This window comes from Gnatocerus cornutus, chromosome 5 (genome assembly GCF_029298725.1).
Source record: "Gnatocerus cornutus isolate USDA-ARS CGAHR chromosome 5, icGnaCorn1.1, whole genome shotgun sequence".
Lineage (NCBI taxonomy): Eukaryota > Metazoa > Arthropoda > Insecta > Coleoptera > Tenebrionidae > Gnatocerus > Gnatocerus cornutus.
The window spans coordinates 13,667,773-13,681,186 of NC_142237.1; the positions used below are offsets into that span (position 1 = coordinate 13,667,773).

The window sequence follows — 13,414 nt, forward strand, 5'->3', positions numbered from 1 at the left end:
CAATAATATTTGCGACATTGTTTATGTTGGTGAGATAAATGTTATTAAATGGAAATTATGTACACATAATGCGTTTTATCTAAGCGGTGTAATTTTCACGTCAAATACAATTGTTTTATATGAATGTCTATGTCTATGGAGTCATAGAAAATTGAATTTTAGTTCGATTTTTTTTTCTTCCGAACTAAAATAATAAAGTCTTTTCAGATTACAATCAGCAGGACGAAATTAATAAACAATCAACGATAACCATACCCATACCCATACCTACAATAATATATATGTATGGTGCGATGCACATAATAGCCTTTAATAGACTTTAGAATAAGAATACTTTGTTTATCTCATTTTTATATGAGAAATTAAACACAAGCAAAAAAACCATAACCAATTGAAATTTTAGAAAGTTGCTAAATAAATGTCAAAAAATGTAAATTTCCGGTATTTTTAGAGCCTCATAAGTCCGAAACTAGCACTAATTTAGAAGGATACGCTTGACATTATTGTTTTTCTCATGATTTATATGATAGTAATGCGGTCTTATCTTGACTTTGGAAATATTAAAAAAACTACAATATGAACGATGGAAATAATTTAATTCGTCGTTTTTGATTGCTCCTAAACTACTACACCCATCGATCTCAAATTTGGTTTTATAGATCTCGAGCTGCTCTTTCGATCGATACAAAGGTTGTAAACTTGTTTTTTCTATTTGTGCCAAAAAGAAATGGGTCTTAATTTCACACACAATTTCACATAGAATCTAATAGAGTGTTTGAAATTCTTCTACGACAACAAATAATTGAATTAGAAGCGATTGAAATCTTGAAAAGTACTAAATGCCAAAAAATGTAATATTTCTGAATTTTTGGAGCTTTTTATGTCCGGAACTAAATATGTAGAAAGATGCGGATGACACTATTGTTTTTCTTGTGTCTAATACGATAAGAATCCGGTTTTAACTCAATTTTAAAAATATTATTTCAAAAAACTACGATACAATGTAAAAAATTTAATTTTCAGTTTTTTTTTTCTTCTAAACTAATAATTCTTAAATTTGGTTAATTTATAGATCTCAAGTTGCTCTTTCAATCGACACAAAAATATTAAACGGGCTATTTTTTTTAATAAAATAAAAATTGTGTTGATGTCAAAGTCTCGTTTATTTGAAAAGTAAACATAAAGTAATGGACTCATAATTTCACAAACAATTCAACACTATGTTTAACTTGGGAATTTTCAAAGCCTCATATCTCCGGAACGAAAACAAATAAAAGGATGCGAATTTTCTTGTATCAGACGATAAGAATCTTCTCTTATCTCGACTTCAAAAACTTCGATACGAATGATAAAAAGAATTAAAATTTTTGGTTGTTTCCTGGTTGTCGTAAATTACTTGACCTATCGGTTTCAGATTTGGTTAGTTTATTTTTTTTTACTTTTGTTTCGTGTTGCGAAACTTTTTCCTTGTTTATGCAGTGCAGAATTTGACTCCTAAATAGAAAATTAAAATTATTAAAAGCTGTTTTTTAGTTGGCACTGTATGTAAAAAAACGCAATTGTTTGTTTGAAAAAGTCTGTTTCGCATATCAAAAAAGTAGGTAAACACGATACAAGGTAAAAATGATAAAAACTTTACGATTAGCTCCTATAAGTTCATTACTATGAGGAACTTATTGTGGTATTATATACAACCAGTAAAACAGTACTCACCTCGTTTGCGTTTTTTGTGTTGCCTACATACCACTTTCCGGTCAAAAGTTCACCGGTTCATTGATTGCTGGTAATTTGTAAATAGCTATAATTTGAAAACACAGCAAGTACGCATTACTTTAAATCCTATTCTTCCCTCTACCACGTGTACAATTTCCTCCGTTTAAAGTATTTTTTATCTTTAATTGCCCAAAAAAATCATAAATTTTCCGAATCTAACAAACAACGTTGTTATTGCCAAATCCTTCATTATGTTAGTTAAAGTAAAAATCTAAAATCGTCGACCTTGAAGTATTTTTGAATTTTTTCTTTGTTATTTCCTTTGCTTTATTGCCAGATTTCCCACCAACATCGCCTGTCAGCATGATTCTGTCATTTTGATCTTTCTGAACGTTGTTATTTTAGGTTAGAACTAAAATGTATTGTTTAATCCTGTAATTTCTTTCACTAGTTAAGGACGTTTTTTCGTGAAGTTATCAAAATGAAAGTGACAGTCACCACGCTGACCGATTTTATTTTTGTGCTCGATGTGTCTGAAGATTTGGAACTAGAAAATTTCAAAGCATTTTGTGAGGTTGAAACGGGTTTCCCAGCTTCGGAAATCGTCATAGCATTCAATGGAATGCCTCTTATGGATAACAAGAAGTCTTTAAAAGACCTCGGAATTCGGGATGGTGATGCTGTGATACTTCAACACATGTTGCAACATGGAACTCAAAGTTCCTCAGATCAGCAAGGCGGAGGTATTGTACAAATTGGATGTTGATCTTGATTTCTAAGCGTTAATTTTAGTTTCCTCTTTGGATTTTAGTAGTATTCAAGTACCTTCGTCCACAAGGGGGGCGAGGGTTTCACCAGCAAGACCTACAGAGGATGATCCTGTTTTGATAAGGGATATGTTCCTGGCAAATCCTGATCAGTTGGCTTTACTGAAGCAAAATAATCCAAGATTGGCGGATGCTCTGCTCAGTGGCAACATAGGTAATCAATGATTCAGAAAAATTGACCTTATTTAGGGCATCAGTCTCATTACCATTAAGAAAGGTAGAAGCAACCTTAAATAGTCTATTTTGTTACCATCTAAATTTAATACAAGAAATTGTATCTAATGGTCTGTAGAAATTAAAATAGGTTGGCAGGCTTGAGACGTGCTTCTCGTGAGACTTATAACCCCCACATTACAGTGCTAACAATATGTAAAAAATTAGATCTTTTGGCACTATTTGCTACAATTTTCTAATATTTTATTTTCTAAATTATTATTCATTGGTTGACTCAATAAATGCGTGCGTCATGTAAATAGATTTTTGCGGTAATTAAGTATTTGAAAACAATTGAAAACGTGCTAAGTTATGTAAATATCTGTTATAGCTCATGTAGCACTGAAGTAATTTGTTGAGACAGGATGTTACAAAAAAAATAACTTTTTATACTCATGTGAAATTATATCCAAGAACTTGTCGAGTGCACGATAAAAATGCTGAAAGTTAATTTATTTGCTTTAGGAAATTTTAATCAATCGAATTATGTGGTAATTTTGGTTGCAATTCGGGTAGTTTCGGTTTTTTATTTATATTTTTTACTTTTTTAAAAATGTAGAGTATAATTCAGTTTGTAAACGCATCGAAATTTGAGTTCTACTTTGCCTTTACGATTGTGTATTGATATATCTCATTTTTTGTCTCAATTTGTCTCATTTTATGCATGTACGATCTCCATTTACGTTTCCTTAATCTTCTTCTTCCCAGTTCTACTACTTCATTCATATTTATGTTTTCCTGCTTGTCAACACTTTGTTCTAGATAATTCGGGTGTTCATTTTATTTATATTTTGTACTTGTTCCACCTGTCTTCCTTATGAATGAAGGTTTCTTCAAATTTATATGGATCTGGTTGTTTAACACTATCAAACTGTGCCAAGTTAGAAAATTACAATATCCAATGTTACTTAATACAATTAGAACTATGTATATTAAAAGAATCATTGTTAGCATATTTGACCCAACTGGTGCGCATCTATCGGATGTTATTGTTTGTATTTCCATCAGATTTCGATTGTAAATCCAAATGACAAAGTGATGAAACTGATGCAATCGTGTCATTGTATTTTACATTGCATAATTTCGAGGTTTTCGGATAAAGCGTTGACTGTTGCGAATAAAAATCAGTAATCCAGCTTTGATAACAGTGCAGATTATAACAAGTTATGTGATTATAAACATTTTGAAAATAAGTTTTTTCGTGCATTCACATTTTGTTTTTAACGACCTATTTTCGCCTCCGAAATTATCCCTGCTATTAATAACATCCGAATGCATTTTATCTGCATTTTTTGGCAGCGCATGAAACGTAAATTCTTATTTTTTTCCAATGGTTTCGCTGGATGTTTTCACCTCATTATTTATCCCAGATACTTTTGCATCGGTTCTCCGAGAACAAGTCCAAGCTAGACAAGAACGCGAACAACAAAGACTCAGGATGTTAAACGCGGATCCTTTTGATACAGAAGCTCAACGGCTAATCGCCGAAGAAATCAGACAGAAGAATATCGAAGCAAACATGGAAGCAGCTATGGAATACAATCCTGAATCCTTCGGTACAGTCGTTATGTTGTATATCAATTGTAGGGTAAACGGATATCCCCTCAAAGCTTTCATTGACTCAGGTATAACAAAATCATTAATTATGTCATCGTAAAGAGAGTTTTAAGGTGCTCAAACCACCATCATGTCAAGTAGTTGCGCCGAAAGATGTAACATAATGCGACTGGTAGACACTAGATGGGCGGGAATTGCGAAAGGTGTAGGAGTTCAGAAAATCATCGGCAGAATCCACATGGTACAAATTCAAATAGAAAATGACTACTTAACCACAAGCTTTTCCGTTCTTGAAAACCAACCGATGGACATGTTGTTAGGTTTGGACATGCTGAAACGACATCAAGTGAGTGTCCATTTTCCTTTAGATAACGTCAGTGATTACATGAATTTTGTAGTGTTGTATAGATTTGCGCGCGGGCGTCCTAACAATTGGTACAACAGGAACTGAAACTAAATTTCTTACCGAAAGTGACTTACCGGAGTGTGCTCGACTCAGTACCAACAGCGAAGAAGATGTGATTTCTAGGTCTATAAAAGAATCGGAAGATCGACAACTCCAAGAGGCGCTAAGAAACAGTCAATTGACATCAAGTAAGTATCGGGACGAGTTTCCCGATTTTAACGGCTTTTCCAGAAAAGTCGAAGCGACCGAAAACTGGGAAATAAGTTGCAGGGGAGCATTTTCGGACATAAATTCTTGTTAAAATAAAGAGATCGATTTTTTATTTATTAAATTCTGTCGTTATTTCTTGTTACATTTACATTGGCGAGATGAAGTTTTTTCCGCCACTCTTCTTTACGAACTTTCTGCTTTCCAGATCCCAACACTGGGTCAAGTTCCAGCACGACATCGCCCAATACTCAAATTTTGCCAAGTGACAAATTTTCCGAAAGGGACGTTATTGAACTTGAAGGTTTAGGTTTCTTCCGAGAACAGGTCATATCGGAACTGCGTGCATTTAACGGTGATAAAACACAAGCGACTGGAGCTTTATTCGCAAAATCATTAAAATTTTGAGTGCATTTAAAATGGTCGTACAGCTTTCTATTCATAAGTTTTTTTAGATATTTGATATTGTGGTCGATAATAATTCGTACATTTACATATCTACTTTACGTGATTTGTGTTTTATGATTATTGGCTGGTCCACTCGAGTGTTCGGTGTGTTTGCCTAAGATGTAACACAAATATGACACAAGAGTTTTTATAATGATCGTGCATTTTTATAAGACTGTTTTCACATTGTTGTACTCTCTCGGTATGGTTTTAAGAAATTTATTTTTAAGGTAAAGGCAGTAAGACCTGGTACGTTTGATTTTGTGAAGTGCTCTATTTACCGCAATAAGCTCCAGGATGTACTATTTTGTTATTAATATTTTGAAAATATCTTCCGCCTGATTATAATTTATTGTTATGACTACGTGTATGAAATTATTTTAACTACTGAGTAGAATTATTAGCATAATTCATAAGTTATATTTATATATTGATATGGTCCGATGTTCTACTTACTGTATTGCTATAAAAGGGTTCGTTTTTAATGTATGTATAGGTGGGTTTGACTTTGGTATTGATATTGAAAAGTGGGACTTGTGTTAATAAAAAAATAACAAATATCTTGAAGTGTGTTATGTAGCCTCCAATTAACCAACAAGAAACTTTATTCTCTAATTCAACAGTACAATTTAGATAGTTGAAGATTTACCTGAAATACATACATCAGTTCTTAGACAAAATCACAGCTCTTCCTTACGCCTTTTCAAAAACTCTTGGGTTAAAATAACAGTGTCGCTAAAATTTTCGGCCGCCCTTTTGTCCCTTTTAGCATTTTTTGTGGAAGGATCAGCATCAGCCAAAGTGATCCTCGACACAACAGCGTTTTCCCTGTAAAAATTCACTTGAAGACACTACAATTCGCTTCAAATTGACTAACTTTTGAAGATTTGCTTTTACTGTAACGTCTCGCGGCTTGCTGTAATCACACTCCAAGTAGAAAGCGGCGTCTCCTGGCATTATCAATTCTTTATCATGTTGGAGCACCAACGTGTTGGAATAGATTTCCCCGTCCTGAACATTTTCAAGTACTTTTCGAGTAGAATCGTATCATAATTACCTTCTTCGTGTTACACTGATCCAAAGGAAATTTAATGGAAAATGCCCGTTGCCCCCGCTTGAATCCCGGATCTAAGAAACAAGCAGATTTCTTATCGAAGAAGTTCCCTCTGGTGTAAATAACACCCTCAAAATCTTCATCGGTTTCTAGTTTAACCACCATGGAGTTGGATCCGCACTTCAGTTGGACACTTTTGTACCCCTCATCACTTATTCCGATGGTCATTTGGTCGCTCACGTCGGAAAAGAAAATGCCTATAAAACAGAAATAGGAATAAAAAGTTTGTTGGTGTAATCATACCATTTTTTTCACCACTGCTGGTTTTTAACGTTAAAATACCGACGAGCAACAAGAAAGGATTTGCTGCTACCATTTTTTCTTACGAAATCTGTTTCATCATTAGAGATGAGTAAAAAAGTGTGATGTCTTACAAACACGCGACCGCGAACTTTCATCGTGAGTAATGCTCGGAGGTAAACGAACTGGTTGGTTCACCTTGACTCATTCTTTAATTTGTTATTCTTGATGGTTGTGCACTCTTTATTGTTCTTTGAATAAATATGCATTTTTTAGAGGACGTAAAAGTTATTTTTATGTTTGAAATTTTTGTCTTTTTTTAATTTGTGTCTTGCACATCTATTTTAAGTGAAATTAAGAAATTTTATAATGTAATTTTTTTCTGCACATTTAACTGTTTCCCTTTAGGTTGATCGAAGAATGAATTGAATTTTCATAGAAGCTTGTCCGGGAGATGTTAGTTTCAACATTTTTTAGGCTTTCATGATGAATCGAAAATTATATTATTATTATTATTTAAAGAATTAATAAATGGACAGAGTTGGAAACGCAGATGATTTCAATCTTAAAAGTGGTTGAAGCATTTTAGTTTTTCAAGTTTGCATTTTCCAAAATCCGGAACGCTCAATTTTTTTTTCAGTTTTTTCAATTTAGTTTTATTTCACCTTTATCATTTTAAATGTTGATGATAACGAAGTAATGCTAGAATTTTATCTGTTTTATAATTATATTGTTTACTAGAACTGACAATAAATAATAATTATTATGATTTGTTTTATTGCTTCTATCAATATAATTAGAACATCATGATATATCTACCTAAAGCTTCTTTGTTAACTTTGATAACGATATTTTATTACTTTAGAAATACATTCTCAAACTTACCACACTCTACAATACCACTTTTCTTCAACTGATAACTCCATTTTCCTCAAATGGATCAGAAGAAAATACATCCTTGGCAAAAATCCAATATTTGTTCGAAAATCCTGTTCCTGTAACCTTTAGTAAATTTGTCGATCATTTGTTGACTTTTTTTGCAGATACACATTACCACTGTTTAAAAAAGGGCTGAAAAAAGAGCTTGAAGATGATGATCTGTATGAAACTCTTCCGGAGTTCAAATCTGAATTTTTAGGAACACAAATCGAAAACGAATGGAAAAAACAAAAACATCGAAAACTCGCCATGTTCATGTTACTTTGGAATCTTTTTGGGAAATACTACACATTAATGGGTTGCACGGAAATTATTGCTATCACTTTAAGGTAATTTTGATACGACTATCCATTACGTTACGATTTTTTTGTAGCATAGTTCGACCCATCATTATCGCAAATTGGGTTTCGTTTTTTATTCCGGGGCAAACAGAACTGTCTTCGCCGAATTTTTACTTATACAGTTTTCTGTTAATCGTACTAAATTTTATAGAAGTGATTTACCGACAGAATTACTACCTTCTTGCTCAACTTTTGTCTATTAAACTTCGGACAGCAATATGCTCTTTAATATACAGAAAATCTCTTACACTTTCTTTAGCAGAAACTGAACACGCTCCTTTTGGAAAGATTGAGAATTTGCTCACAAGAGACGTGAATTCATTTGAGCTGTTTTTTTATCAGTTTAATGATGCCTGGGCTGGTTGCATTATTATTTTTATTATTTGTTATAATATGTATTGGAGAATTGGGTTACCTACAGTTGTCGTCGTTCTTGTTTATGCAATATTTTTTCCATGCCTAAGTAGGAAAATTTATGTTACTGAGCTGAATAACTTATTATGATAAAAACTCGTTTTAGTTTATGCAGGAATTTATATGGCTAAATTAAAAATTGCAACTTCGGAGAAGACGGACGAAAGAATTGACATTTTTCAAAAAATTCTGTTAAATATAAGGACTTCAAAAATGTATGGCTGGGAAAAATACTTGGAGACAGCCATAATTAAAGCTAGGAAGTATACTTTTGTCGTTATATACTTAATAATTTTCAAAATTTTAAACGTTTTTACAGGAAGGAAATGAATATTTTACTCAAGATGGTCATGGCACTATTTACTGTCGTAGTAGTGGGAATTGTGACTCATAATTTCACCTTCTATCTTATTCTAATGACAAGTTTTTGGACGGGCGGAACTATAACAGCTGAATCTATTTATTTCTTAAACAGTTCTTTTCAGAGCATGTTTTTTACATTAATTATTGCCATACCATACTCATCATTTTATGTTGCCCAAGTATTTGCTGCCATAAAAAGATTTCAAAAACTTGTGCAAACGTTGGAAGCAAATACAACAAAAAGAGAATTAAAGGAAGAATGTACAACGCCAAAAATTCAACTAATGGATGTCTCACTGATTGTAAAGGACAAAGAGATTTTTAAAAACATTAACATTGAAATCGAGGAAGGACTATCACTGTTGGTAGGAGCCGCAACAAGTGGAAAAAGTTTATTCCTATTGATGCTACTTCAAGAATTTTCTTTGGTTGAAGGAACATTGGAAGTAAAAGGAAGAGTTTCATACGCTCCTCAAGAACCATGGCTATTGCCTTCAACAATCAGAAAGAACATTCTCTTTGGAGCAGAATTTGATGCTAAGCGCTACCAGGAAGTCCTCGATGTGTGCGCTTTGCAATACGATTTTGATTTCTTAGAAAACGGGGATGAAACCATCGTATCAGACCAAGGAATTAACTTAAGTAAAGGTCAGCAATGCAGAATCAGTTTAGCTAGAGCTCTTTATAAGAAAAGTGAGATTTATTTGCTTGACGATTGCTTGTCAAACTTGGATCCAATCGTAGCTGATTTCATCTTTACCAGATGCATTAGACATTTTTTGAAAAACAAACTTGTGATTTTAGTCACAAATAACTCTAATTTGACGCAATATGCTGAGAATGTTGTAAAAATCAAAGATGGAATTGTAAGATTAGTAAAAAACACATCAGACGTGAAAGAACGAATTTCTCATGACTGTTACACTGATTATAATTCAAGAGTTGTAAACGAAAATCAGCGTGAAACAGAAGTCTGTATTAGAACCAAACTTTTGGACAAAGGAATAAAAAATGTTTACGAAGAAGTTAAAAACAGTGGGTCTGTTTCGTTGAGCAATTATAAATCTTATGTGTTATTTGGAGGTGGCAAATTATTCTGTGTAATAATATCGTTTGTAGTTATTTTGGGACAAATATCCATCACCTGCAAGGATATTTTAGTAAGTAAATGGTAAAAACTGCAATTTATTTAAGTCATGCAAAATTTGTCTCATCGAAATTATCGTAGGGCTAATTTAGAACAGGAAATATCTTCTTACGCTACGAAGAACAACACGACTTACACAACTGAATTTGTTGACCTAGAAAAACGTCGAAACTTCATTTTGTATGTTTATACACTTGTAATAATTGGTTTGGGGTTAGTACTGCTTTTTCGAGCTTTGATTATATTCACATTTTCTAAAAATGTGTCTGTGAATCTACATAAGAAAATGTTGAATTCAGTGATCAATGCAACAATGGAATTTTTCGACACTAACTTCATTGGGAACATTGTAAATAGATTTTCTAAGGACTTGCTTATAATTGATGAATGCATTTCTGCCACATTGTTTCATTTGATTGTGGTAAGTAAAAAATGGACTTGTCGAAGTATTTCCAATGGTTATTTTCAGATTGTATTTGAAGTTTTCGGAATTATATTTTTGATTTGTTTTGGGAATGCGATGTTTCTGATACCGACCACAATTCTATTTATTTGTTTAATTGTTTTACGGAGAGCTTATTTGAAGACAGGGCGTGCACTCAAGAGATTGGATGCTTCTAGTGCGTAAATAGAAATTTTTATGTCTTTTTGTAAATAATGTACATGATTATAGCTAAGAGCCCAATAGTGGGACACTTAAATGCAGTTTTAAAAGGACTTCCAACAATCAGAGCGTTTAAAGCAGAAAACCTGCTTTCTCAGGAATTTGATAATTATCAAAACGTTCACATTTCTGCCTCCTACTTGAATTTAACGTGCATGGGAGCTTTTGTCTTTGCCGTAGATATGTTGGCTTCAATTTTCACTTCTCTAGTTGTGGTAAAGATTGTGGTTTTTGATCAAGGTAAAAATATTTTTTATCAGTGGAAAACACTTTAAATAAACATCCGTAGATGCCGCTTCCGGTGACGTAGGTTTAACAATTTCACAAACTTTCATGTTGAGTCGTATATTATATTATGGATTCCATAAATGGGCAGATTTGGAAACACAAATGACTTCAGTTGAACGATCTGTTCAATATATGCAAATTTCGCAAGAATCTAAAAGTGGGCGAAGAGTAAGTGACTGGCCAAAATCCGGAGAAATTAAATATGAAAACGTGACGCTTTGTTTTAAACATCGCTTGGCATATGTGCTCAAAAATGTGACTTTTACTATTAGTGCTGGAGAAAAAATCGGCATTGTTGGACGAACAGGCAGTGGAAAGTCTTCTTTAATATCTGTCTTGTTTCGTTTGTACGATTTTGAAGGAAAAATCGCGATAGATGGAGAAGATATCCAGAACCTATCACTCGGATTTCTGAGAGCAAAAATTTCTGTCATTCCGCAAGATCCGTTTGTCTTGGATGCACCCTTAAGAGACAATATTGATCCAGAAAAACAATTCAGCGACGAAGAGATATGGAAAGCGATCGAAAGCGTCAAATTAAGACATTTGTTTCCAAGTCTGGATTCTGAAGTTATAAGTTCTACCCTCACATTTGGTCAAAAACAACTTATTAACTTGGCGAAAGTTTTAATTCAGAAAAACAAAGTTATTATTTTTGACGAAATTATAGAAAATGATGATTCTGAGACTGAGAATCTCATCAGTGGTATTATTGACGAACATTTCTGTTCATGTACCGTCATCAAAGTAACGCATAAAATGAAATTTGTGATGAACTGCAACAAAATTGTGGTGTTAAACAATGGGGAGATTGTTGAATTTGGTAGTCCTCACGTTTTGATGGAAAATAAGGGATGGTTCCACAAAATGATTGAAATATCGTGTCGTTAATGTGATTTTTCATTGGAATAAACGAGTGTATAATTTTGAGTTTTTAGTTTTTCGGGTTTCCAATCTTTTTACTTTTTAATCACGCTTGAACTGTTAAGTTCTTTAATCTTTAACGTTTTTTATGTTGCGGTTTTTATGTTCCAAAATTTTACTCTGTTTTGTAGACTTTGAGATTTTGATAAATAAATAGTTAGCTTTTATGTAGTATACGATGTTTTCAAATTCGATTTCACAATCCGTGAAAATTAAAATGAAATTTTATCTTTTGAAGTTGATTCTAGACATTTTTATTGATAAATAATTTTTTTAAATTATTTATCAATAAAAATATATGTATAAAAGAGTAGATAAGTACATTAATTGTTGTACCTACATGAGCAAATTTGGCAGTCATGTGAATAACATTCATTATCGTTATCACGAATATTATTATCGCTTAATGTTATTACATTCGTGAAAAAGTTGGTCATTCTTACGAAAAATTGTTTTTGGCATGAGTGAATGGAATAATTTTTGTATGACCATATTTCACGAATTTAACGTTTTACTTTCTACTTATAAAATAACTTCTGCATTTTTTAATTTCCAAGTTTTTTATTTATTTAGGCTCATTCATTTTCTGGATTCATAACAGTTTTTTTATTTTTTTTTCAATCCCCGAAATTCTCAAATCCCGAAGATGTTAGACGTTCAAGTTTTCAATTTTTGATAAACATTTTGATTCTTTCTCTTTTTTCCTACATTTTGAAAATATCAAATTTTCGAATGTAAAATTTTTTTGGTATGAAATACTAATTAAATTTTCCGTAATCCACAACTTGGTGGTTGCCATTTTTTTTTTAAATATAGTGATAATGGGACAACGTTGATAATATAATTTTATTTGCAAGTACAATTAAAAAAGTTAATCGTTGTTATTTCTGTACATTTAAAATTGGAAGATAAGCCGGATTGTGACTTCTATTAGGACTAGTGCCTGTAGTCCGGAGGGTAAGGAATAAAATTAGCTAAACAAGATTACACTTTCTGAATAGGCAATGACTTTTTGCACATCTGTAGCTATGGACTGTACCTTTATTTAAGGGCTGAACACATAAGATCGGACAATGCAGACAAAAGTTACGCGGTGCTGAAGACCATCTTTTCGGTTGCGGTATAAATTACATTTTTTAATAGCAAAATTTGGAGATATCTGTAAAGAAAGGCAAAAAAATAAAAAAAAAACTAATTCTAATTCAAAAAAAAACCTAAGCTTAAATCCTCGCAATAATTTTCTCAAAAAAATCTTGAACATTAGATGTTGAACAATCCATATTAAACAGTGATGGCATTTCTCTACTTGACGTGCTACATTTTTTGGACTTCATATCTGAATTTTCATTGCTTTTATTTGATTTTGTATTAGTCCCTATATTTAATTGCTAGGGAACGCACCTGCTGATAACAATACAAAAGGGACGATTATTTGGCAGTAACTACATTTATTAGTCCCATATAGTCTTATACCTTTTGGACCAGTTTACGACAACGTTATTGTTATTACTATCATTAAAACATCGATAATCGTGAATATAATGGTGCATTTTTGAACTATAATTTTTTTAATTAATTTTAGGCTTGCATATACCTACAAAAACTATTTT

The 13,414-nt window shown here is 32.5% G+C and overlaps 5 protein-coding genes across 6 annotated transcripts; 4 read left to right on the forward strand and 1 right to left on the reverse strand.

The window, feature by feature from the left end:
• The first annotated feature begins 1,717 nt into the window (after positions 1-1,717).
• On the forward strand, positions 1,718-5,930 carry rngo (DNA damage inducible 1 homolog rngo). Of its 2 annotated transcripts, XM_088035917.1 has the most exons (7): positions 1,718-1,820; positions 2,165-2,456; positions 2,506-2,694; positions 4,124-4,378; positions 4,424-4,656; positions 4,709-4,904; positions 5,132-5,930. In XM_088035917.1, exons 2-7 carry the CDS (start codon positions 2,195-2,197, stop codon positions 5,329-5,331), a joined length of 1,335 nt encoding a protein of 444 aa, XP_087892043.1. In that variant the 5' UTR covers positions 1,718-1,820; positions 2,165-2,194; the 3' UTR covers positions 5,332-5,930. The 2 variants fall into 2 exon arrangements, with proteins under 2 accessions (XP_087892043.1, XP_087892042.1); XM_088035916.1 differs by lacking the exon at positions 1,718-1,820 and having other exon boundaries at positions 1,879-2,456.
• Positions 5,931-5,957: 27 nt separating this feature from the next.
• Positions 5,958-6,930, reverse strand: LOC148174789 (cuticlin-1). The gene is made up of 5 exons (XM_088035920.1): positions 6,728-6,930; positions 6,428-6,681; positions 6,248-6,381; positions 6,068-6,198; positions 5,958-6,019 (listed from the first exon to the last, which is right to left on the reverse strand). Exons 1-5 carry the CDS (start codon positions 6,798-6,800, stop codon positions 6,000-6,002), a joined length of 612 nt encoding a protein of 203 aa, XP_087892046.1. The 5' UTR covers positions 6,801-6,930; the 3' UTR covers positions 5,958-5,999.
• A 729-nt stretch (positions 6,931-7,659) lies between these two features.
• Positions 7,660-8,554, forward strand: LOC148174790 (ATP-binding cassette sub-family C member 4-like). Its single transcript, XM_088036917.1, has 5 exons — positions 7,660-7,721; positions 7,768-7,992; positions 8,037-8,316; positions 8,347-8,481; positions 8,525-8,554. The coding sequence occupies exons 1-5, from the start codon at positions 7,660-7,662 to the stop codon at positions 8,552-8,554; spliced, it is 732 nt and encodes a 243-aa protein (XP_087893043.1).
• A 43-nt stretch (positions 8,555-8,597) lies between these two features.
• Positions 8,598-10,556, forward strand: LOC148174791 (putative multidrug resistance-associated protein lethal(2)03659). Its single transcript, XM_088036079.1, has 4 exons — positions 8,598-8,681; positions 8,738-9,952; positions 10,010-10,349; positions 10,398-10,556. The coding sequence occupies exons 1-4, from the start codon at positions 8,632-8,634 to the stop codon at positions 10,554-10,556; spliced, it is 1,764 nt and encodes a 587-aa protein (XP_087892205.1). The 5' UTR covers positions 8,598-8,631.
• On the forward strand, positions 10,498-11,966 carry LOC148174792 (ATP-binding cassette subfamily C member 4-like). The gene is made up of 2 exons (XM_088036080.1): positions 10,498-10,832; positions 10,882-11,966. Exons 1-2 carry the CDS (start codon positions 10,586-10,588, stop codon positions 11,769-11,771), a joined length of 1,137 nt encoding a protein of 378 aa, XP_087892206.1. The 5' UTR covers positions 10,498-10,585; the 3' UTR covers positions 11,772-11,966.
• Positions 11,967-13,414: the final 1,448 nt, after the last annotated feature.

Excerpts from the sequence above, each read along its gene's own strand:
- LOC148174789 (XM_088035920.1), bottom strand. The coding sequence starts at position 6,800 with ATGGTAGCAGCAAATCCTTTCTTGTTGCTCGTCGGTATTTTAACGTTA. Across the intron at positions 6,682-6,727 it reads CAGCAGTGGTGAAAAAAATG|GCATTTTCTTTTCCGACGTG; the intron begins GTATGATTACAC and ends TCTGTTTTATAG. Across the intron at positions 6,020-6,067 it reads CCAAGAGTTTTTGAAAAGGC|GTAAATCTTCAACTATCTAA; the intron begins GTAAGGAAGAGC and ends TATGTATTTCAG.
- LOC148174792 (XM_088036080.1), top strand. The coding sequence starts at position 10,586 with ATGTACATGATTATAGCTAAGAGCCCAATAGTGGGACACTTAAATGCA. Across the intron at positions 10,833-10,881 it reads GATTGTGGTTTTTGATCAAG|ATGCCGCTTCCGGTGACGTA; the intron begins GTAAAAATATTT and ends AAACATCCGTAG.
- LOC148174790 (XM_088036917.1), top strand. The coding sequence starts at position 7,660 with ATGGATCAGAAGAAAATACATCCTTGGCAAAAATCCAATATTTGTTCG. Across the intron at positions 7,722-7,767 it reads TGTTCGAAAATCCTGTTCCT|ATACACATTACCACTGTTTA; the intron begins GTAACCTTTAGT and ends CTTTTTTTGCAG. Across the intron at positions 7,993-8,036 it reads ATTATTGCTATCACTTTAAG|CATAGTTCGACCCATCATTA; the intron begins GTAATTTTGATA and ends ATTTTTTTGTAG.
- rngo (XM_088035917.1), top strand. The coding sequence starts at position 2,195 with ATGAAAGTGACAGTCACCACGCTGACCGATTTTATTTTTGTGCTCGAT. Across the intron at positions 2,695-4,123 it reads TCTGCTCAGTGGCAACATAG|ATACTTTTGCATCGGTTCTC; the intron begins GTAATCAATGAT and ends TATTTATCCCAG. Across the intron at positions 4,657-4,708 it reads ACATGCTGAAACGACATCAA|TGTTGTATAGATTTGCGCGC; the intron begins GTGAGTGTCCAT and ends TGAATTTTGTAG.
- LOC148174791 (XM_088036079.1), top strand. The coding sequence starts at position 8,632 with ATGTATGGCTGGGAAAAATACTTGGAGACAGCCATAATTAAAGCTAGG. Across the intron at positions 8,682-8,737 it reads GCCATAATTAAAGCTAGGAA|GAAGGAAATGAATATTTTAC; the intron begins GTATACTTTTGT and ends ACGTTTTTACAG. Across the intron at positions 9,953-10,009 it reads GATATTTTAGTAAGTAAATG|GGCTAATTTAGAACAGGAAA; the intron begins GTAAAAACTGCA and ends AAATTATCGTAG.